The sequence below is a fragment of the Gigantopelta aegis genome, unplaced genomic scaffold (assembly GCF_016097555.1).
Source record: "Gigantopelta aegis isolate Gae_Host unplaced genomic scaffold, Gae_host_genome ctg3403_pilon_pilon, whole genome shotgun sequence".
NCBI classification, from domain to species: Eukaryota; Metazoa; Mollusca; class Gastropoda; order Neomphalida; family Peltospiridae; genus Gigantopelta; species Gigantopelta aegis.
The window spans coordinates 7,751-28,607 of record NW_024533325.1 but is presented as its reverse complement, the minus strand read 5'-3'; the positions used below and the strand labels follow the sequence as shown (position 1 = coordinate 28,607).

Sequence of the window (20,857 nt, the reverse complement as noted above, 5' to 3'; positions counted from 1 at the left end):
AAAATGGGATTTAATTGTTGTGAAAGTTGTTAGAGGATCTCTCACTGAGCCCAAATCCACAACTTAAGAACAAATATTTTGCAGAAAAGGCTACTTAAGAAAGACTAATTAGTGCTAATTAGGGATTTAATTGTTGCGAAAGTTGCATACTTGGAACCAAATGTAAAATGTAGAATATGTTCACCTGATTCAGAATTATCAATTTAAGAAAAAGATATTGCGGGAAAGTGCACTTAAGAAGAGGTCAAATGCTAATCAGGGATTTAATTGTTGTGAAAGTTCCATCCTTGAAACCAAATGTAGAGTATGCTCACCTGATTCAGAATTAGCAATTTAAGAAAAAAATATTGCGGGAAAGTGCACTTAAAACTACATTCCCTGGAATATTTTGTATTATTTAAGCATATAGACCAGAAAATCCAATTACTTTTGGTGCATATATGACGCCGGACTCCGCATAGGTTTCACTACGCTGGCTTATCCAGGTCAACAACAAAGCCATGATTTTGAAAGTGGAACACTTTTGACGAGCTCGTACCGATCTCGGTTTTCATTGGCTTATCACAATTATAGAATTCCCCAACAAGAGATTTCGCAGTTTTTGAACAAATTTAACTGTCTTGATTGAGGGGTCGTTTCATATCTCCAAAACATATTTATATCCATAGAGGTATGGTACAACGTCTTTCCAGGGGTTGGTGAGTGGGGGATTTGCCTTGAAATTTTGACAGTGGCCAGCTGTTGGCATACGCGTTACACGTAAGGGGGTGTTACTAATTACGTAACGCTCTAGGGGTAGAGGAAGAGGGTACTGTGTTCGATTTACGTAACATTTTTGAAGACTATATGTTATTTTTATTCATTACTTAGACCTAAAAAGGTGTTTTTTTGCGCGGTCAGTCTAGGATCGATCCCCATCGTCGGATATACAAAAGACCATGGTATGTGATATCCTGTCTGTGGGATGGTACATATAAACGATCCCTTGCTAAAAAAACAAAAACGTAGCGGGTTTCCAAGGCGCGTGTGCAGGGATTTCAGCGGGGTTGGGGTTATAGACTGTGTTGAGCGAAGTTTATATGGAGCCATGCTCCCCCAAAAAATACATTTCAATTTTTTTTAAGCTTGGGCAAGTAAGGGTTTCGACCTCCAATACCCTCCCAAGGCACATGCACCCGATTCCTCTCTAAGATTATATGTAAAAATTACCAAATGTTAGACATCCAACAGCAGATCGAAGGAAGGATAGGATATGTTTTATTTAACGACGCACTCAACACATTTTATTTATGGTTGTATGGGGTCGGATGATTATTAAATCAATATGCTTTATCTTTGATGTCGTTAAACAACCACCACCACCCCCGAACTTTACCCTTTCCAAACGAAATAATATTTATTTGAATTTGTCGATTTTAACACGTAAAATTAAGAAGTTAAAACGTTCATTGTCTACTTTAGTATATTTTATTTTAAAAATATATACATGATTAATGTGTTACTAGTATACAAACTAAACTTTGCAAGTTCTTCTAACACTTTATAAAATATCAATTTTGAAATAGGAAGGTACGACTGTCGATAATACGTTGTGAAGATCAAACCGGTTTTAACTACAGTGCAAGATTTCTCTTTTAAATTTTTGAGACGAACCCTACAATTTGAAATCGTTTGTGCTTTGCCGAGCTATGTTGGCACAGGCGACGAATCAAGCGTATACGTTTGACGATATCCGTTCATAGCGAACACACACGACTTTTTTAAAAAGTGCATTTGAGCTTGTATTTCACATTTGTACATAATGTTATAATATGGTAACCAGATAATGTAACTTTAAGAAGAGGACAAATGATAATTAGTGCTAATTAGGGATTTAATTATTGTGAAAGTTCCATCCGAAATTCCTTTGCTATTTGGTAGAGGACATGTCACCGAGCTCAAATCAACTACCGGTACTTAAGAAAAAATATTTTGCGGGAATGGCTACTTAAGAAAGACTCTAATCAGTGCTAATTAGGGATTTAATTGTTGTGAAAGTTCCATCCTTGGAACCAAATGTAAAATGTAGAGTATGCTCACCCGATTCAGAATTACCAATTTAAGAAAAAAATATTGCGAGGAAAGATAAGATAATGAGGTAATTTGATCATTTCGTAACTACATTATGAAGTATGTCGTATATGGTATGCTGATGTCAACATAATATGCATTAGTTAAAAACATGCAATTGTATATAGGTCATTAGCCATTTTTGCACTAAGCCTTGGACCGATCAATCTGATCTTTTTAATGATGGATTAATCTTATCTTACAATGAGACCAGGACTGGTGTTAACAATATCTAAATACAGTTTAATGCATTCGTCATCAGCATTGATCTGGTGCGTGATAAAGTATAATGTTTGTCTAATGTACTGGTAGAATGATATACATGTACACACACATATTTTATTTAAACACACTATAGCAGTAACCACTTTGTTATAATGACCAGAGATCCTTTATCATTGGAACATCTGGAATGTTACAATTATTCCAGTTAATGTAGTGATATTTAGATATTTTAGGCCAGAAAATATGTATGTGCATACGTTTCAATTACTACAATGAACAATATTTATATTAGTATGCATATTTATTTTATGTCATTTGCATAAAGATGTTACATTTTGTGATACATACAAAGTATTTGGAAGGTAATTTCTAAACTGGTTATTTTCTATTAGCAAATGTTTTTTTTATCAAATTATTAAAGTTTTATGAATGCAAAGTTTCTTTTGGACATCAGTATACTTTCTATTGAAAATTCAGAACAGTATGCATCTCATAACCGATATGGTTACTGCACGCTAGTAGCGACATTTTCTACCACCACTTTGATGTAGATGGTGTCATCCTTCAGGTAATTATTGCGTGGGTTTTCCACTACCGAATGTGATGCGAACAGTGGACAGCCCGAGGCAATATTCATCTCCGTGGTGGGCCGTTTGAAGCTGCTGCTGTTTGGATCCGGTTGGAAGTGGTCCGACAGATCGTTCTTCTGAGGACCCAGTGGTCCCTGGTCCAGCAGGCAGAGTGTTACCTTTTGCTGGAACGGCCAGGGCATTAATGCGTCGTACTCACCTCGCATTAATACAAAAAATAACGAGATGTGAGTGGTTTTACCCATCCCATCTCCGTTCAAATAGACTCGGGCACACAGCTTGTAGCCGTACAGCGACGTGTAGAACGGCTGGCTGTACAGCGACAGGGTTCTGCCGGTTATCGCTTCCTGTTTTCGCCTCATGTAATCTTTTATCTTCCACACCAGCACGCCCTCGTAGTTGGCCGTTTCCAAGATCTGAAATCTAAGATCCATCTCGGCAAGTCTCACATCGTGAATGCCAATCTGCCTGTCATGAGCAGCCAGCTGAGTCGTTAGTGCATCTAAGAAGAAAAATCATAAGACTGAGAAAATGCAGGGTCCCTGTTACTAATGACCAGGCCTCCCAGTGACTTATACATATTAAAAACTAGGAAATATAGGAATTTGCATACCAAAATAAAGGAGTTTTATAGGAATTTTGATGTCAAATATAGGAGTTTTATAGGAACATCTGGATCGATTATCATGATTATAGGCATTTTACATGGATGTCTAAAGACATTTACATGTACACAAGATACCATATACATGTACTACTACAACAAATATATACCAAGGCTTGCCAGCAGTCCATGAAAGGACCAGCATAGTCAAAATCGATGCATTTACATGGACCTTGTGGATAATCCCAGGGGTGCATTTCCACAGCTGGTACATGCTTTTCGCATTTACTTGGCACAATTTACACTTGCAAACTGTTATTTCGACTTCAGAGTCAATGTTTGGCCACTAAACATAATTACACGCAAGGGTCTTAATTTTCACAATTCATGTAACATTGTGAGAACACGTGATGTCCCTGTGGGGGTACGACTACTCTTGATCCCCACAGTGCAATTCCATCACGAGTGCTCAGCTCATTTTTTCGAACATGATACGGCTTCAATTTAGGATCATCTGAATTCATCCAACTATTCGTAATGAATCTTTTCTCTCGAACCCCCCCCCCCCCCCCCCCCCCCCCGGATCAGTACGAGTCAGTTTCTCGATTTCTTCAGCTGTAACTAGAGAAGAATCAAGAAAGTTAATCAAAAACACATTTTCTACAGCGATAGGCACAGATTCAGGTTTCATAGCTTGCGGACGTCTGCTCATGACATCAGTATGCCCAATATCCTTACCCGGAATATACCTGAATTTGTGTTTGTAGGCAGAAAGAGTTAATACCCATCTCTGTATACGAGCGGAAGCCAGTGTTGGAATTCGTTTAGACTCCCCGAACAGTGTTTGTAGTGGCTTATGGTCATTTGAAATGCAAAATGTTCGACCGAACAAATACAGGTTAAACCTTTTAACACCAAAAACTACAGTGTGTGCTTCTTTTTCAATTTGCAAATACTTTTTTTCGGCAGAGTTCATGGTTCTAGAGGCAAAAGCTACAGGTTTCTGTTCCATCAGGGATTTTGTGTGATAGTACAGCTCCAATGCCATACTGTGAAGCATCACAAGCCAGAATTAATTCTTTATTGGCATCATAATGCACCAACACTTTGGAAAACTGAAGCAGTTTTTTAGACTCTGAAAATTTATTTTTTTGGTAACTTGTTCATCACCCTTTTACATCTTTTCTCAGCAAGAGATGTAAGGGAACCAGAACAATGGAAAGGTTAGGAAGGAATTTTGCGTAATAATTCAGAAGACCAAGGTATGACTTGAGTTCAGTGACATTGGTAGGTGAAGGAGTTTTTGTGATAGCTACGACTTTGTTTTGAACCGGATGCAGTCCTTCTGCCTCCTTGACTTGAAAAGTACATTTATCCTGCCTAACACGAATACCTGCATCACAAAGTCTCTTCAGAACAGTTTCAACATTTTGAACATCATCTTCACCAGAGATCAGAATATCATCCTGATATCCACATGTCATTGGAATCCTTTGAAGGAGATTATCCATACATCTTTGAAAGATTGCTGGAGATGAATAAATTCCAAATGGAAGTCTATTGTAGCAAAATAGACCACAGTGATTTTTCATCAAGAGGAAGTTGAAGATAGGCACTTTTGAGATCAAATGTTGTGAAAGTATTACCTCCAGATAGTGTGGCATAGAGATCTTCAATCTTTGGAATTGGATAAGAGTCTGTTTGGAAACTTAATCCAAACTGTTCTGTCTTCTTTCAAAACAGGTACAATTGGAGATGTCCAGTCACTATACGTAACTGGTTCAATGATTCCTTCTTTCACAAGTCTATCCAATTCGAGTTCCACTTTTGCACGCATTGCATAAGGCACTGGTTGTAGATTGAAGAATTTGGGTTGCACATTTGGATTAACACATTTTTCAGACCACCCCTTAATTTCTCCCAATTCATCTTTAAAAATGTCAGACTACTTGTCCAGGATTTGAGTGAGAGATGTTGCTTTTTCCACACGTCAGATTTCGTTCCAATTCAGACAAATATTTTAAGCAGGTCTGTCCCGAGTAGATTTGCTTCTTGATCTTTGACAATCATAATAGATGCATCGACCTTTTGTCCTCGATATTCTACGCAAATGTCTATGACACTGGATACCTTAATTTGTTCACCTGTGTATGTACGAAGTACGGTTTTCGATTTCCTCAACGGAGGAGCTTCACGTTCAGACCACATTTTCTTATGGCAAGACTCACTCATCAGAGATACACTAGCGCCTGTGTCAACATGCAGTGTAACTGGTTTACCGTTCATACAGACATCCACAGTGATCGGTACAGACGATCTTTCACATACATTTATATGATACAATGAGTATTCCTCCTCATCAGTATTCACTTGGAATGAACCATCATTGTCACTATCTGAGTTATTATTTTGCTGAACCATATTGGTTGTGTGAGTGGTTTGTCTAGCTTGGCGACGACAAGCTTTAACAATGTGCTCTTTTTTATGACAATAGTTGCAAATAGTATCTTTGAAACAACACTTATCAGAAGAATGCGATCCATCACATCTGTAACACTTCACATTCGTATTTCTAAAGTTTTTAGCACGGTGACTAACAAATTCTTTAGATCTGTTGTGATTGTTTTCATTATGTCCTAGATTGTTTTGTTTGTTTTTGTGAACCACTTTATTTACCTTTTCCTCCTGTCGAGAAAAAACATGGGCCATGCATACCATTTTGAATGCATGTCACATTGTGAGCAGCCATTCCCATACTTCGCAAAATATATAGTGCTTCGGACAGTATAAGTTTTTGGACACGTTTATCAGAAACCCCACATACAATTCGATCATGCAGCATGTCATCTAACATTGCACCATATTCACAATGTTCCGCAAGACATCTCAATTCAGCAACAAAGTCAGAAATTCCTTGACCTCTGTCTTGGAAACATATGTTAAATTAAAATCGCTGAACAATAACAGAGGGTTTTGGGTGGTGGTGGGATAACCTGTATTAATTCCTAAAACGTTTTTGTCAGGAGATACAGGATTTCGCATTAATACATATGTTTTTGGTCCAATAACACTCAACAGAATAGCTCGTTGCTAAGACGTGTCTGTAACGTTGTTTTTTTTGGAAGTAGGCCAATAGGCTTTCGGTGTACGCATTCCAAGATTCGACATTCTGGTTAAACGGATCGATTCTACTGTAAACTGCCATAATAACCCAGTTCCAGATTTACCTCGTCGTCAGTTCTGTAATGTTCTGGTTACACAAACTAATATCACAAATGATAGTGGCTTTTATTCACTGAGAACATAAGACTTGTCATCTTGCCTGGCTATGACGTAACCCTAGGATACACTTCTGGTAATTGTTATATTAACACTTGCGGTAATAGTAACTAAACGATAATAGTTTCTATATCGCTATTGGTATTAATGCTATCAACATTACAGAGATATATGTATGTGTAGTAATTATTAAAGGCACTAGTTTTCTGGTCATTCTAATGTGTGTTGTATCTCAAATTTCAGTTTTACTTCCTAATATAAATGTTTTCATAAGTACGAAATTATTTGGAGGTAAAATATAGTTTAGGCTAACACAAATATTAGGACAACACAAAACACGGTGCATATACACACTTGACATTTTAAACAAGAATATGTATTTTAATATGTCATTTTAGCTGTTAAAAATGCTATGTAAGACGAAAACATGTTATAATGGTTGCAAACTTAGGACAAAATGCCACAAAATATGAAACTGAAAGTAATATTTATGTGCACAAGTTACAGGTCTGATGCATTTGAGTTAATTTATGAGTATGTATCAGTTTTGTTTTAACAAGGTTCATTCTCTTTATAAAATGTAATTCATAAAATTAAGATCAACAGTGTAAGTAATAATATGTGTTACTTTGACATCAATGTTTTTTAAGCCAAGAAATAGAAGGAAAATGTCATAATATTACGGCTTTTGAAATGAAGAAACGACGTCAGTACAAATAAGTTACAAAAGCCAAAAGCCAGTTCAGAAATGACTTAGAAGACCGATTTGTTATGAAATCGTAACATAATGACTGGTGACATACTGGAAAATGCTTTCTTAAAATATATATGTACAATTATTTTTCATAAATATCTTCAAGCTAACAAAGTTTCATTACCAAATATTTTGGGAAAATATATTATAATCATACATGTATATGTCATTTTTATAAGTGTATTTCTTGCTGAACAATTTGGTTTTTTATTCAAGGGAAATAATATTTCAGGTATGATTCTGTGGTGACTGTACTATGTAACTTTGTTGATCCAGACAAGGAAAAACCTACTGTCCGGATTAACAATGTTCCACAATATACGGCAAATATATATCACTGTTGCATAATGTCATTTTATCATACAGTGCTGATTCTTGTCAAAATTGATTCATGCTAAGGAAATAGTATCAATTACATTAAAATCCTTTAATTTCAAAGTTCATAGTTGAACAGATCTGAGGATCTAAACACTAATGTCCGAACCACATTGTTAAAGGAATACTCGCACAAGGCTTTTGGACTGGTATGAGTATTCAACGATATCAAATACACATTACTGATTAATATCAACAAGTATATTATAATATTTAATTAATAAAACGGTTAAATGTGACGGCTATTACATATAACGGGCACAGACATTGTGTACTATCCCAGTGAATATGCCCTCTAGTGAGCCTGCGGTTACATATAGAATATCAGGTTACTACGTTTTGATATCATGGTTAATTGGCGAGGTTTAGATAACGGTGTAACAGGCGAGCTTCATTTAGTCTGTTACACCGTTATCGAACCAAGTTATATTTTTGTAATACTTATCTGCACTTGATTTGCATGTGCGTTAAGCGGTCCGAACAGCCACTAAATTACTTCCGGCGCATTTACGACCCAGTCGCTTGCAACAAAGGCCTTTTGTTACTACTGAATCATGGAGTAGTCATTGACTTGTTCTTTTACTTTTTGACATTAATAAAGTTTGTGAGATGTTCAATCTCCTCCTTTTGCAGAAAAGAAAATGTACAATATTTGTTGTGCTCAACAGAAATACTTACAAACACATCTTGAAGAGACCAAGGAAAAGGGGCTCATTGATAACTGACTCGTTAAAATGGCATTTTGTATAATAGTAAACATTTAATGTGGCCGCTTAATATAAGTATTTTAGTGATTTGGGATCCGATTTAGGTGGCCGCTGGCCACGTTAGACAGGTGACTGCTTATTACAGGTGCATTTACAGGTTTGACTGCATACAGACACACACACACACACACACACACACACACACGCACGCACGCACGCACACACACACACACACACACACACACACATACACACACACACACACACACACACATATATATATATATATATATATATATATATAGGGAATAACTGGTTACGGTCTTAAGATATCAGCTTTATCCTGCGAAGGTTAAAATGGCGAATGCAGCGAGGCCCTGCCGAGCTGCATTTGCAGGGCTCGCGCTGTCGTTCGCCAAAGTCGACAATTGCGAAAAATTAAAAAAAATTGCGAAAGAATTTTCGGTTTGGCGAAAAAACTTGCAAAAGATTTTTTTTCGGTGTCGATTTTTAGAACCAAACATTTTCAACCAGTTTTCAACCAGTTTTGTTCAGTTGATCCGCCTCACGGTGTGAATAAGCGCTATATGCATGTCCACGTGGCCAGTCTACTATTCTACTATTCAATAGTGTACTGCTAGTTGCTTGTCGTAAAGCTGGAAAACGCGATTAAATAAAATGAAATATTGTTTAAGACATGTTGCATTTTTTATATTAAATGTTTGATTACTAGCGACAACAAGTTTTACTTTCTATTAGTCATGTTTTGTCGTACCGGTTAATGTTGTAAATCTGGGTCACGTGGTTGAGTTGCATTGAGTCCTGTTCTGGACCTCATTTATTCCAGCATTTTGCACGCATATCTCGAAAGATACTGAATGATATAAGTTGTTAGGCTATTAAATATGTAAACATTATGTACCGGTACTTACATTTCACACTTTTGGTGCAAAAATATATGTATAGTGCATATCATAGTCCGGTGAATCTTTTGGGGAACATATATATTGGATCAAAATTCACTTGCTTCTTTCATATTACAGAGAAACATACAATTCATTATCTGATGCATACAATAAGTAAAATTGCCTCTTTTGTGATATATACCACTTGTGGTGTACTGACTTCAATGAGCTTGCCGATAGGGATCGACCCTAGACTGACCGCACATCATATGAGCACTTTACCACTGGGCTACAGCCAGCCCTAGACATCAGCAGCATTTCATTATTAGATTACAAGACGTCAACTGAATAATAAGAACATTTTAGCATATACTATATTATCATAAAGAACGAGATTAAAAAAAATATATCTTTTGACTGAAATGTCAACATGTTACTGGCGAATATTTATTTAGATTGGCGAAAGAAATTGAAGATTGGCAAATTTTTGGGCGAACAAAAATAGCAACCCAGGGCTAGCCCTGATTTGCCATTCCACCTGAGCAGAATAAAGCCGATATCTTAATACAGTAACCAGTTATTTCTTTTATCCTGCAATTCTACAGGAATAGTCGGAAAATCATTATTTATTTCATTTTTGTGTACGCAAATAGAGTATTGTCAACCTAGCAAGGCTTTTGCCGTATGACGAAGCCGTATGACGTCATACAAGATACATGACGTCATTCTTTGTAAGACGCTAGCTACATTCTGTCACATTCAAAAAGCATTTCTAAACTCCAGTTCATAAACATATATACAAGTTTTGTATTGTTATCACAAAACTAAATTTATTTGCATTTGGGCAGTTCCGTGGTCAAGTAAACCAATAGGTCATTTTTAAAAACTCATTCAAGTAAGACAAGTTTGGTATCATTTGAAAGGTTATTATCTCTTGTGTCAAATATTACATTAATCCTTTTTCAGTAGATTTGCTTTAGTCACTTATAATGCAACTAATGCATCAACCATTAACACATTTATCAGCATATTTTTTATACATAAGTGAGTAGAAATAAAAATCGTTATACAGAAATAATCCCAGACATGTCCTTTGTTAATTGACATTATATATAAAAGACAAATTTATATTTCAAGCAGTCTTTTATCCATAATATTTACATATGTTACTCGTGTGTACCTCCGACACCAAATATAACATTTTATTGCAGTTTGTTGACCAACTATCATGTTTTGCAGCCATTTTCCTTCTTTTCAGCTTTTTAAAAATTCACACAATTTTAACTCATAATGACAATATGCCTACATGTTGACACAAAGCAAATAAGCTTAGATGTTGGCAATAAGCATCCTAGCATTTGTAAACAAAATTGCTAACAACTTGATTACTCAACATATTGTCATGACATGCTTTTGCATCATATAGTGAACCTGTATGTTAAGCCTTACTGTAATCTGTTCTTAAAGAATAAAATAAAAATAAACAAATGTAATCACGGTACTTGTCTTGACTTTCCATGAAAAACTGTTTATAAATAACAGCATCTGTGCGATCTTTCTTCAGATGCACCAGATCAAACACAATTTTAGGTGGTGTAATACACCATGGTGGTAAAACAAAATATGAAGAAGTTTCCAAAGTGTCTGATAAATCAATGTTGGAAAGCGATAAAAAATGCTAAATTCGAAGACCAAATGTACGAATAGGATTTGGACTTGCATCAAACTTCATATATTTGTTGTCCAACACCGCATCATGTGTAGGATGTGTTGGTAATGAATTAATCTTGGTGGCATACTGCAGAGAAAGCTTGGCACGTCTAGCACCCAAACAATGTTCGTGTGCATTAACGTACAAGCACTCTACAGGAAATGTTCTAAACGCACCAAGACAAAGCCTAAGTCCCTGATTGTGTATAGGATCTAGCATCTGCAAGTAAGACTTGCGTGCCGACCCATACACAATGCATCCATAATACATTTTTGATCTAACTAAAGATCTATACAGACGGAGCATAACCTTTCGGTCTGCTCCCCATTCTGTATTACCGATCACTTTTAAAATATTGAGAGCTTTTAAGCCCTTCTTTTTAACATATTTAAGATGGGCACAAAAGATAGTTTCCTGTCAAATATAACCCCCAGAAATTTAGTCTCCTCCACAACTGGAATTGGATTTTTGTCCAAAAACAATTAAGGATCTAATTGGAGACCTCGTTTCTGGCAGATATGCATACAAACCGTTTTTGCCTCTGAAAATCATCGACATATAACGAGCAATCCACACCAGGTGTGACAGGATACTACTTTGAGGCACACCCATCTCCTGTGGGTGAATGTCAGACAAAGTCGAACCCACCCAAACTTTAAAAGATCTATCTTTTAAAAATTGAGAAATAAAAACAGGAAGTCGATCTCTCAGGCCCATGCCATGGAGGTCGTTTAAAATCCCATACTTCCACGTGGTATCCTAAGCTTTCTCCAAATCAAAAAACACTGAAACCAAGTGCTGATTATGGATGAAAGCTTCCCTACAAAACGTTTCAAATCTAACAAGATGATCAACTGTGCTACGTCTAGATCTGAACCCACACTGTGCGTTAGGAAGCAATTTGTGAGATTCAAGATACCAAACGAGTCAACAAACCTGCCATAGCATTAAGGGTTCCGTATCTGGAAACAGTTGCACCCCCGTCCATCGATAAGATTTGTTGTTGTAATCTGTCTGTCTTCTCTTTTATGGTTGCTAAATCGCGTGAGTGCTCCTCAAACTTTTCTTTGCGTGGCAGCTCTTCCATTCTCCGCTCTATTGTGATCAGTCGCTCAGTGTGGCCCACCATTTTCAGCTAAAAGAAAACAGAGATTTAAAAAAAACCTTGGATAGTTTTCTCTTTCCATGAATACTTAACTTGGCCTCAAACTAATGATATTTTCCCCTCGAACAATGGACTGGTCCGAATATCTCAACAATCACTGGGATGGCTTAAAATCTTCTGATTCCTGTTCCGTTCAATTGATAGAAGCTTCCTTTCTATTGTTCCAGGGGAAAATGCCATTGATAAGTTAAAAAGACAAACACAGATACATAAACAAACTTTGAATTGTGAATGTATGCAGTGAAAATGTGATAAAAAATACGTTCTTTATTCTGCAAATGACATAAAATTATTGTAAATCTAATACATGTACTTTGATACAAAAAATATTGGCTTGAATGTGAAACAGTTCTTAAAAAGATAGTGTGTGAAGCAATGAAAAAAATACAGTTTATGAATAAGTGACATTTTTTTGGTTGTGAAGTCCAATACAAACATTTTATTACATATCTATTCAATCTTACTATAGTGATAAAGACATTTTGAAACAGTGTGATAAATTGATGTTGTATCACACATATGTGCGATCTGGACCGGAACTTTTAAGTGGGGAATTCCCTTTTTAGTTTTGGTCTCACTACATGGTTCACTTCCGGGTGAAATGTCATTTATCACGGTCTACTGTAGTTCTTAATTGTAACACATGTTGTAGTGTACATGTTCTCTGTTAGTACTTGCAGAAGAATTAAAGGGACTAGTTATTTTAGATACCAGGTACTCTGGCTGCATTTTGCCCATGAGGTTTTGAAATATTATGCATTTACTTTTGCACACATGAGTATGAAGAAGACCAGGTGCCCGGAGTGATCTGGTTCCTCTGCCATGCCTAAATACACACAGTACAGTCACAGTGGGCCATGTAGCGAAAAACTGAGAACGGAAATGTTGTCAATTTTGGAGCAAAAATAAATAAAGGTATAAAAAAACCCTTTAAAATGGTATATGTCATCCGTTCTATTAGCAATTTGGATTTGAAGTTGGGCAATTTAACACAGGTTTCAATGGCATAAAGCATGATCTGTGTAGTGAGACCGTAATGTAACCTGCACTATTTACATTTTTGCCGGTTGAAACAAAAGTGAAGTTTTTTTGTTGTTTTTTTGCTTGTGAGGGAAATTGTGGTTGTAGGGGTTTCTGAATACAATTTTGAATGTGTAGTTATGGTATATTTTGTGTTTTTACTTAATTTATGGGTAACGAGTGTACATACGACGATGAGCACATCTACAGTCTGTCTTTTAACATTTTGACATTTATTGGACCTCCAGGCCTGAATGCATAAAGGTTGTTTAAGTAAACTCTGGTTTATCCTAAACTCAGTTTAGTTAATCTACTGTTTCTGGGTTAACAAACATGGTATGCTTAATAAGTAGTTTAACTAAACTAAAAATAACAAAACTAAGAATAAGATAAACTATGGTATAGCCTTAATCCTTAGTTTAGTGTAATGTTATTTGACAAAGAAATAATATTTTATACATTGTTTAAACACTGTGACAAACAGTATTATAATTAAAACCAAACTACTATTGTAATATATACAAATGTATTCCAAACAACCATATCTCAGACTTTCGTTTTTGAAAAACCCAGGAGTGCTAAAAATCGCACTCCTCAAAAGGCTTACGAGGGGTGGGGTGGGGGGGGGGGGTGGGGTGCGGGGGTGGAAGCCACACTCCTTAAAATGCAGAGGAGGGAAAAATTGCATCCCTCAAAATAATCAGATTTAGAAGCAAGAGACCGAGAGGAATTGCACCCATGAACATGATTAAGTTTGAGGAATAATAGTTTCTAAATTAAATATCATAAGGGTTAATGGTTTGTGTTTTCAAAATAAATATCCTAATTTAACTAATATGGTGGTTGTTCTCAAAGATGGAAGGAACAGGTCATTGCAGTCTAACACAAGAAAAAGAAACACCATGAACACAACATTTGTCGATTTCTTATGTATTATATGCATATCATGATAATCTGTTGACTATTTATGAATAAGGAATTGAAACTGATTTGTTGGTGCTTATTTTTTTTTATTTAATCAAGTACAATAATTTTAGTTTTCATCACAGAATCATACGATTTCTCCATGGACACAGACCTGTGAACTGAATGTAAAAGTGTAAGAATCACATGGCACAGGGTTATCACATTTATCATGATATCATAATATACATGTTATGTACCTGCAAATTCTCTGTTTTACAAAATAATAATAATGTCACAACAGAGAAAATGTAAACATCTATTGTTTTGTACCCAAATATATCTTACTAAATTTTTTATAAATATATATTTTTATAAACAGGATTAACTTTGATTATCGGTATACTGTAGTTAACACGTCATTTATTATACTACTAAATTGAATCATAGCAACCCATAAAAAAACAAAAAACAAACAAAAAACAAAACAAAACAACAAAACCAACCTAATGTAAATTTAATTTTACACTCGGTAAATTCGAATTACTGAGTTGAAATTAAATCAGTGTAGGTTTGTTTCAGGTGCCCGTCAACCGATTATATGTACTAGAAATTTGACTCTACCAAGGTCAATGTCCTTGGCTTTAAATCACGTGGCAGTATCGTGCAGGAAAGGGTCATACATGGATATACATGTACATGTATTTGACACATTAATTATTGAGAAACAAAATCCTCCACCTCATTGTGAGCATTGTCATGACTTCACCCTCGCTCTCACACTACCACGCCCTCTCATGAATCATCCTTTGACATACACTTGTTTAACATTAATTTAATAACATAAAACAAATACAGGTGTGCTTTTTAGTAAACAAATTTATTTATTTTTATTATTATTATTATTAATGTTTTTTTTATTTTTTTTTAATCAGGAGGGGTGGGATGTAGCCCAGTGGTAAAGCGTTCGCTTGATGCGCGGTCATCCAGGATCGATCCCATCGGTGGACCCATTGGGCTATTTCTCGTTCCAGCCAGTGATCCACAACTGGTGTAACAAAGGCCGTGGTATGTACTATCCTGTCTGTGGGATGATGCATATAAAAGATCCCTTGCTGCTAATCGAAGAGAGTAGCCCATGAAGTGGTGACATCGGGTTTCCTCTCTCAATATGTGTGGTCCTTAACCATATGTCTGACGCCATATAACCGTAAATAAAATGTGTGCACATGCTTGAGATTTTTATAACATTTTGGGACTCTACATTTGAAATATTTTCCGATATTAACTTTTTTTCTACAGACGCCATTGAATGTGTGGGATTATAACTGCGTGCACATTTTGTATGGCTGCAATGATGTTTTCTACATAATTTATTTGCAGTTGCCATGCCTAAGACTAGCTTTCTTTTGTTTAACTGCTCCACCAGTGGATAGAAGGCCCGAGTCCCAGCTTCATAACCACTCTGTGTCCTGTTGTTATATGAGCAGTTGGCCTCAACGGGAACGAGGCCACTCGAATTGGATGTTTCTTGGTTAATCATCTTGGCTACTTCGTTGATGAACTCTTGATTATTCTTCATTCATACATTATTTATGTGGACTGTTTCATTGTGTAATAGTTTTAAATCCTTCTGTACTTGTGTCATGGGCGGAGGCTTTATATCCAGTAGTGACAGGATGTATCTGAGGTCACTGGGACCAGCTTCAGTCTTTAAGACTGACCATGCCAATGCTTTATTCAGAGTGGATGGTGGAGGACCTGGTCTGTTCTTAGGTTTTGGCAATTTGTCAGTTAAGCCCATGATGATATTCACATTGCAGCTCTGACATCCTAGACAAACATTGACACATAGTCCAACATACTTGATGGAACGTAAAACACAGTGGGGACTTTTGCATTCATTCTACTGCGCCGAGTAAATAGAATAAAACTTGTTTGTAAGTTATTAATGTTTACTATGACATTTGCAGTAAAATTATTAAGCCTTGGTGCTGACTTACATGATACTTTCTTTATCTTGGGTCTTACTTAGATGGCAATGTGTTTCCAGATGTACTGACTGTTTGAAAAATCTCAAGCTCGATGCGTCTAACTCTTCCCTCTTGTGTCTCTGTTTTCACAGGCTGAATTTGTCCCTTGTCCGAGGCTGCTATGATGTTTTTCTGCACTTACAACTGCCCTTTTGGAACAATGATGTGCCTTTTTGTTGATGTTTCCTGCTAGATTTTGTGTTTCTAGCATTTTTTGGGGGAGCTGCCATTGTTCAACTGTTTTTGGACAGTACATGGATACCCATAGCAACAGTAACTAAGAACTGGTCATGTTACAATTCCATTCATTGAATCTTACCTAGGAATGCTATTACCTTTATTTAGACATGAAAAAAGAACACCTATTATGCAACATTAGCCACAATTAATGTTAGACATATTTTTGTGTATGACATATCTGAGTATATTATGTATTGTCACAACAATGTTGTACATGGCCTCTTTTTGGGCCATAACTTCATTATCTTTTGTGTTATGAGAGTCATGTGTGGGTCCATTTCACTCAAAATGGTGTAATTTATATGAAAACACCTAAACTGTGTTTGATGAATATGACAGGTTTTGTTTAAGGTCTCATTACATGGTTCACTTCCAGGTGAAAGGTCATTCATCACGGTCTACTGTAGTTCCTAATTGTAACACATGTTGTGGTGTATGTGTTCACTGTTAGTACTTACAGAAGAATTAAAGGGACTGGTTATTTCAGATACCAGGTCCTCTGGCTGCATTTTGTCAATGAAGTTTTGAAATATTATGCATTTACTTTTGCACGCATGAGTATGAGGAAGAGCATGTGCCTGGAGTGATCTGGTTCCTCTGCCATGCCTAAAAAGACACGGTACTCTCAAAGTAGGCCATGCAGCAAAAAACTGAGACGGAAATGTTGTCAATTTTGGAGCAAAAATAAATAAAGGTATAAAAAACAATATGATTTACAGATGACATCACATCATATTTGAAACATTATACAAGGCTACCACAGAGTAAGATTCTTAACGTTAAGTAAATACATGAAAGGAGTTTTGATCATAGATTTAACAAAGTGTTGTTATGAAGGTAAAATAAAAACCGTTTTTGTAAAACATAAAAGAAGGTATGTAATAAATACAGAACTTCACATACGTTGTTTTCGCTTCCTATTTATTGCACTCGTTTATTTTGCGTACCACTCGACCGCTACTCAGTCTCGTAGTATATATTCTTACGCAAAATAAACTCGTGCAATAAATAGGAAGCGAAAACAACGTATGTGAAGTTCTGTATATGTCTGGATTGTAAAACAGTGTGATAAAAATAGGTGTTAAAATATTACCCGGACATCCTTGACAATCTTCTCCAAATTCTTTATGGAATTCTTTAAGCTCTCATTTTCTTGACGACATTCAGAGAGTTGTTTCATCAAGTCTTCCCTCTTTGAGGTCAGTTCCTTAAACAAGTATTACACAATTCAGCTACATGTATGTGTAAGACAATTGGCTAATAAAAGTTGCTATGAATCCGTGTTTCTTTCAATCTGTATTTTAAGAAGTTGATATTAATTTTATATGATCTTAACATATTTATTTATTAAACGATGTAAATGCTAACTTGTTGTAATATAGTAAATAATAGTTAATGAAGAATGAAAAATATGAAAATATGAAGTACAATTCAAAATAGCCTAACCACCATGGATATTCATAATTTAAAATCTTAGATAAAAATAAAAAACATAAAAGACATTAACCTTCAACATTTTGTCACCCCACTTTATTTTTCAATGCTCCTCTTTGTGTATCTGCAACCTGATATTTGGAATAGCACGCTATTGTCCTTTTACACTATGAAGAGATTAATTTGTACAGTCTCAGCCGGCAAACTCAACATCACCCCCTTAATTTTCACCCATTAAGAACACTATTATATGGAAATTCAGTGTAGCTGGTCTATTTCAAGGTCACACGATGCCTATGTCTATTTCAAGGTCACACGATATCCATCTCAGAATGGTATGAATTTGACTAAAATTTTAAATAAGATCTAAAAGAGATCAAGAACTGCACATCATGTGACAAACATTAATAGGGGTGAGAATGATCCGCGGAAATCTGCGTTTTTTGGGACCAAATTGGTCACTTTTGAGGTCGATGTAAATGCGAGGAGTTTTTTCTAAGGGGAGTGAGGTATGTGCTTGCAAATTTTAATTACATGTAGGTCTCTAATTTAATTTCATTGATATAACAATTTTTGGCTTTGGTTTCACAAGAAAATTCTCATGCAGTCGCCTTCGTGCAGTGCAACAGGAAGAAAGTATTTCGGTATTTTGCGGCTAATTCCGCGTAATATTCGGAAGACTTCGGCAGATTTTGATGTTCTGATCTCTTACGAACATTGTAGATTCTGATTGTGGTTATATTCGAAAGCATGTACAAGGAATGTATTCCCAAGCACATTAATTAACATTCTTGACATTTAGTTGCTTCCGCACCCCAAGTAAGTTGGTAGAAGTGCACACAATGTGTGACAGTGTTTCTAATTCTGAAATATGTCTTTAATTTATTTTGTTTTATGAATTATACCTGTCTATAGCATTTGAGGTCGGGTCCCTTTCTAACCGATTTGCACTCTGTCTGACAGCCAAAACTTTTGTGCCACGGTATGAGGGTTGGGGGGTAAATTGAAAACGGGTTCTGTCCGTAACCGAAGCTATGCCCGATTTTTTGTTTCATTTTCATTTTCACCCGATTTCTAGTTGTATTTGATGTGTAGCAGTTTCTTCAGTATAACTATAAGTGATAATTTAGGTTCAAATCGTTTAATCTTCACTGAATGAAATGGTAACATAATTGCCAAATGTATATCATTTCTGTAGCATGTGTATGGTAGCCTACTGCACAAATTATGTAACAAGGCTAGAAATTTTATTTTGGGAATGAGAGGCAGTGGTTAATTCTAAAATTTGTATCTGTAAGCAGAAACAGACCGAGAGGCATTTGTGAAGAGTCGCTACTGAATATAGCTATAGGAATTCTGAATATATATCTGCAATGCTTTAAAATAATATGGAAACAAAATTCAAACGAGCAACAAGAAAAAGATGCTTGGTTCAATTACTCCGTCCCCACAGTTGTGAGCAGATACTAACTGAAACAAGTGTATTTATATGGTTTATTATTCTCTATCGATAGATGAGTATTGGGCAGGCTCAAACAATGTTAATGATAGAACAAGTGAAGATATGTGAATTCATTTAATTATAATGCAGAGATGATGATTGGAAGACAAAATCTTTTAGTGCCAGTAATGGGTCAATTATTTGACATATATACACTGTAATATGTAAAGGAAATTTACAGATATTTAATTATAAGGTTAGTATCTTTAAATTATTGGACTTACCTTGAAAATTAAAAGTTTTTTTAAACTTCATTAATATAAAATTTAATGAATTTTTAAAGATTGAAAAGGGTGGTAAAAAAAAGAAAACTAAGAGTCCCAAATAATCAAACAAAGATGTCAATTTTGTTATTCTATAATAAGTCAATATTATTCCTTAAGTCTTTCTCTTATATTCATGCTCTGTAAATCCATACTTCCTAATGAAGTTGTGACCCTATAATAAACCTAACTGTATTCAGACTGTAATACCTTAAGTCGTTCTCTTATATTCATGCTCTGTAAATCCATACTTCCTGCATACACAGTTATCAACTCTAGGTGATCAGAAACACGCTCTCGTTCATGTTGGGCTAGTTCATCAGCACTACCCTGTAACAAACAAAATCAAATCGTAGAACATTTTATTACTCATATGGTTACAAATATTTTGGTACATATCAAAGTGATATGTCCCACTAGATTACCAAGTGGGATCTGACACTTCAACATCACATGATGACGTAATCAACTGGCGCACTAAAACCTTACAGGATCGAATGTCAACCAAACAAGTTGAGTTATATAAATTAAGATCAATTATGGGTAATAAAGCTAAAGCTTATGTAATAATTGAAAATTATTTCACACGGGACATAAACAGAATATGAAATGGAAGCTTGTTTAATATCCTATAAATCTGTACCTTATATTATCTTTACAGTCGCTTTTACATGAAGGGACAGTAATACTTGATGATGACTTTTAGACAATTAATGTGGGACTGACTTTGCCAGAAAAGGTGAGTGATCAATTCACCACCTTGCAATAAAAATGCAGGCCTCTGAAAATTGCAAGACCGATAGTTTTGTTTGCGCTTTGCTCGCTTAAGTATAGTTTGCGTAACCCATTTCTCATTTGCGCATTGAATTTATGACGTTATTTACATGGGTTACGTAAAAACAAAATGAGTTACCTGAATTTGTTTTTGCATAACCCATATATGGTTTACGCAAATTTTCAATTCTCAGAGGCCTGAAATTTTAATACTTTTTTATTTTTAAGTAAGTTGTATTTCTTCCAAAATTAGAAACCAATAAAC

At 35.7% G+C, this 20,857-nt stretch overlaps 1 protein-coding gene across 1 annotated transcript; it reads right to left on the bottom strand.

The window, feature by feature from the left end:
• Positions 1 to 2,627: 2,627 nt before the first annotated feature.
• Positions 2,628 to 20,749, bottom strand: LOC121392139 (TNF receptor-associated factor 3-like). Its single transcript, XM_041523496.1, has 5 exons — positions 20,732 to 20,749; positions 20,029 to 20,148; positions 17,714 to 17,827; positions 12,196 to 12,394; positions 2,628 to 3,426 (listed from the first exon to the last, which is right to left on the bottom strand). The coding sequence occupies exons 1-5, from the start codon at positions 20,747 to 20,749 to the stop codon at positions 2,840 to 2,842; spliced, it is 1,038 nt and encodes a 345-aa protein (XP_041379430.1). The 3' UTR covers positions 2,628 to 2,839.
• Positions 20,750 to 20,857: the final 108 nt, after the last annotated feature.

What these genes read in the sequence shown, in the direction of transcription:
- LOC121392139 (XM_041523496.1), bottom strand. An exon ending in AGATTGTCAAGGATGTCCGG is followed by an intron (nt 12,395 to 17,713) that starts GTAATATTTTAA and finishes GTTTTCTTTTAG; the next exon opens with CTGAAAATGGTGGGCCACAC. An exon ending in AACCCTTAATGCTATGGCAG is followed by an intron (nt 3,427 to 12,195) that starts GTTTGTTGACTC and finishes TTTTCTTCTTAG; the next exon opens with ATGCACTAACGACTCAGCTG.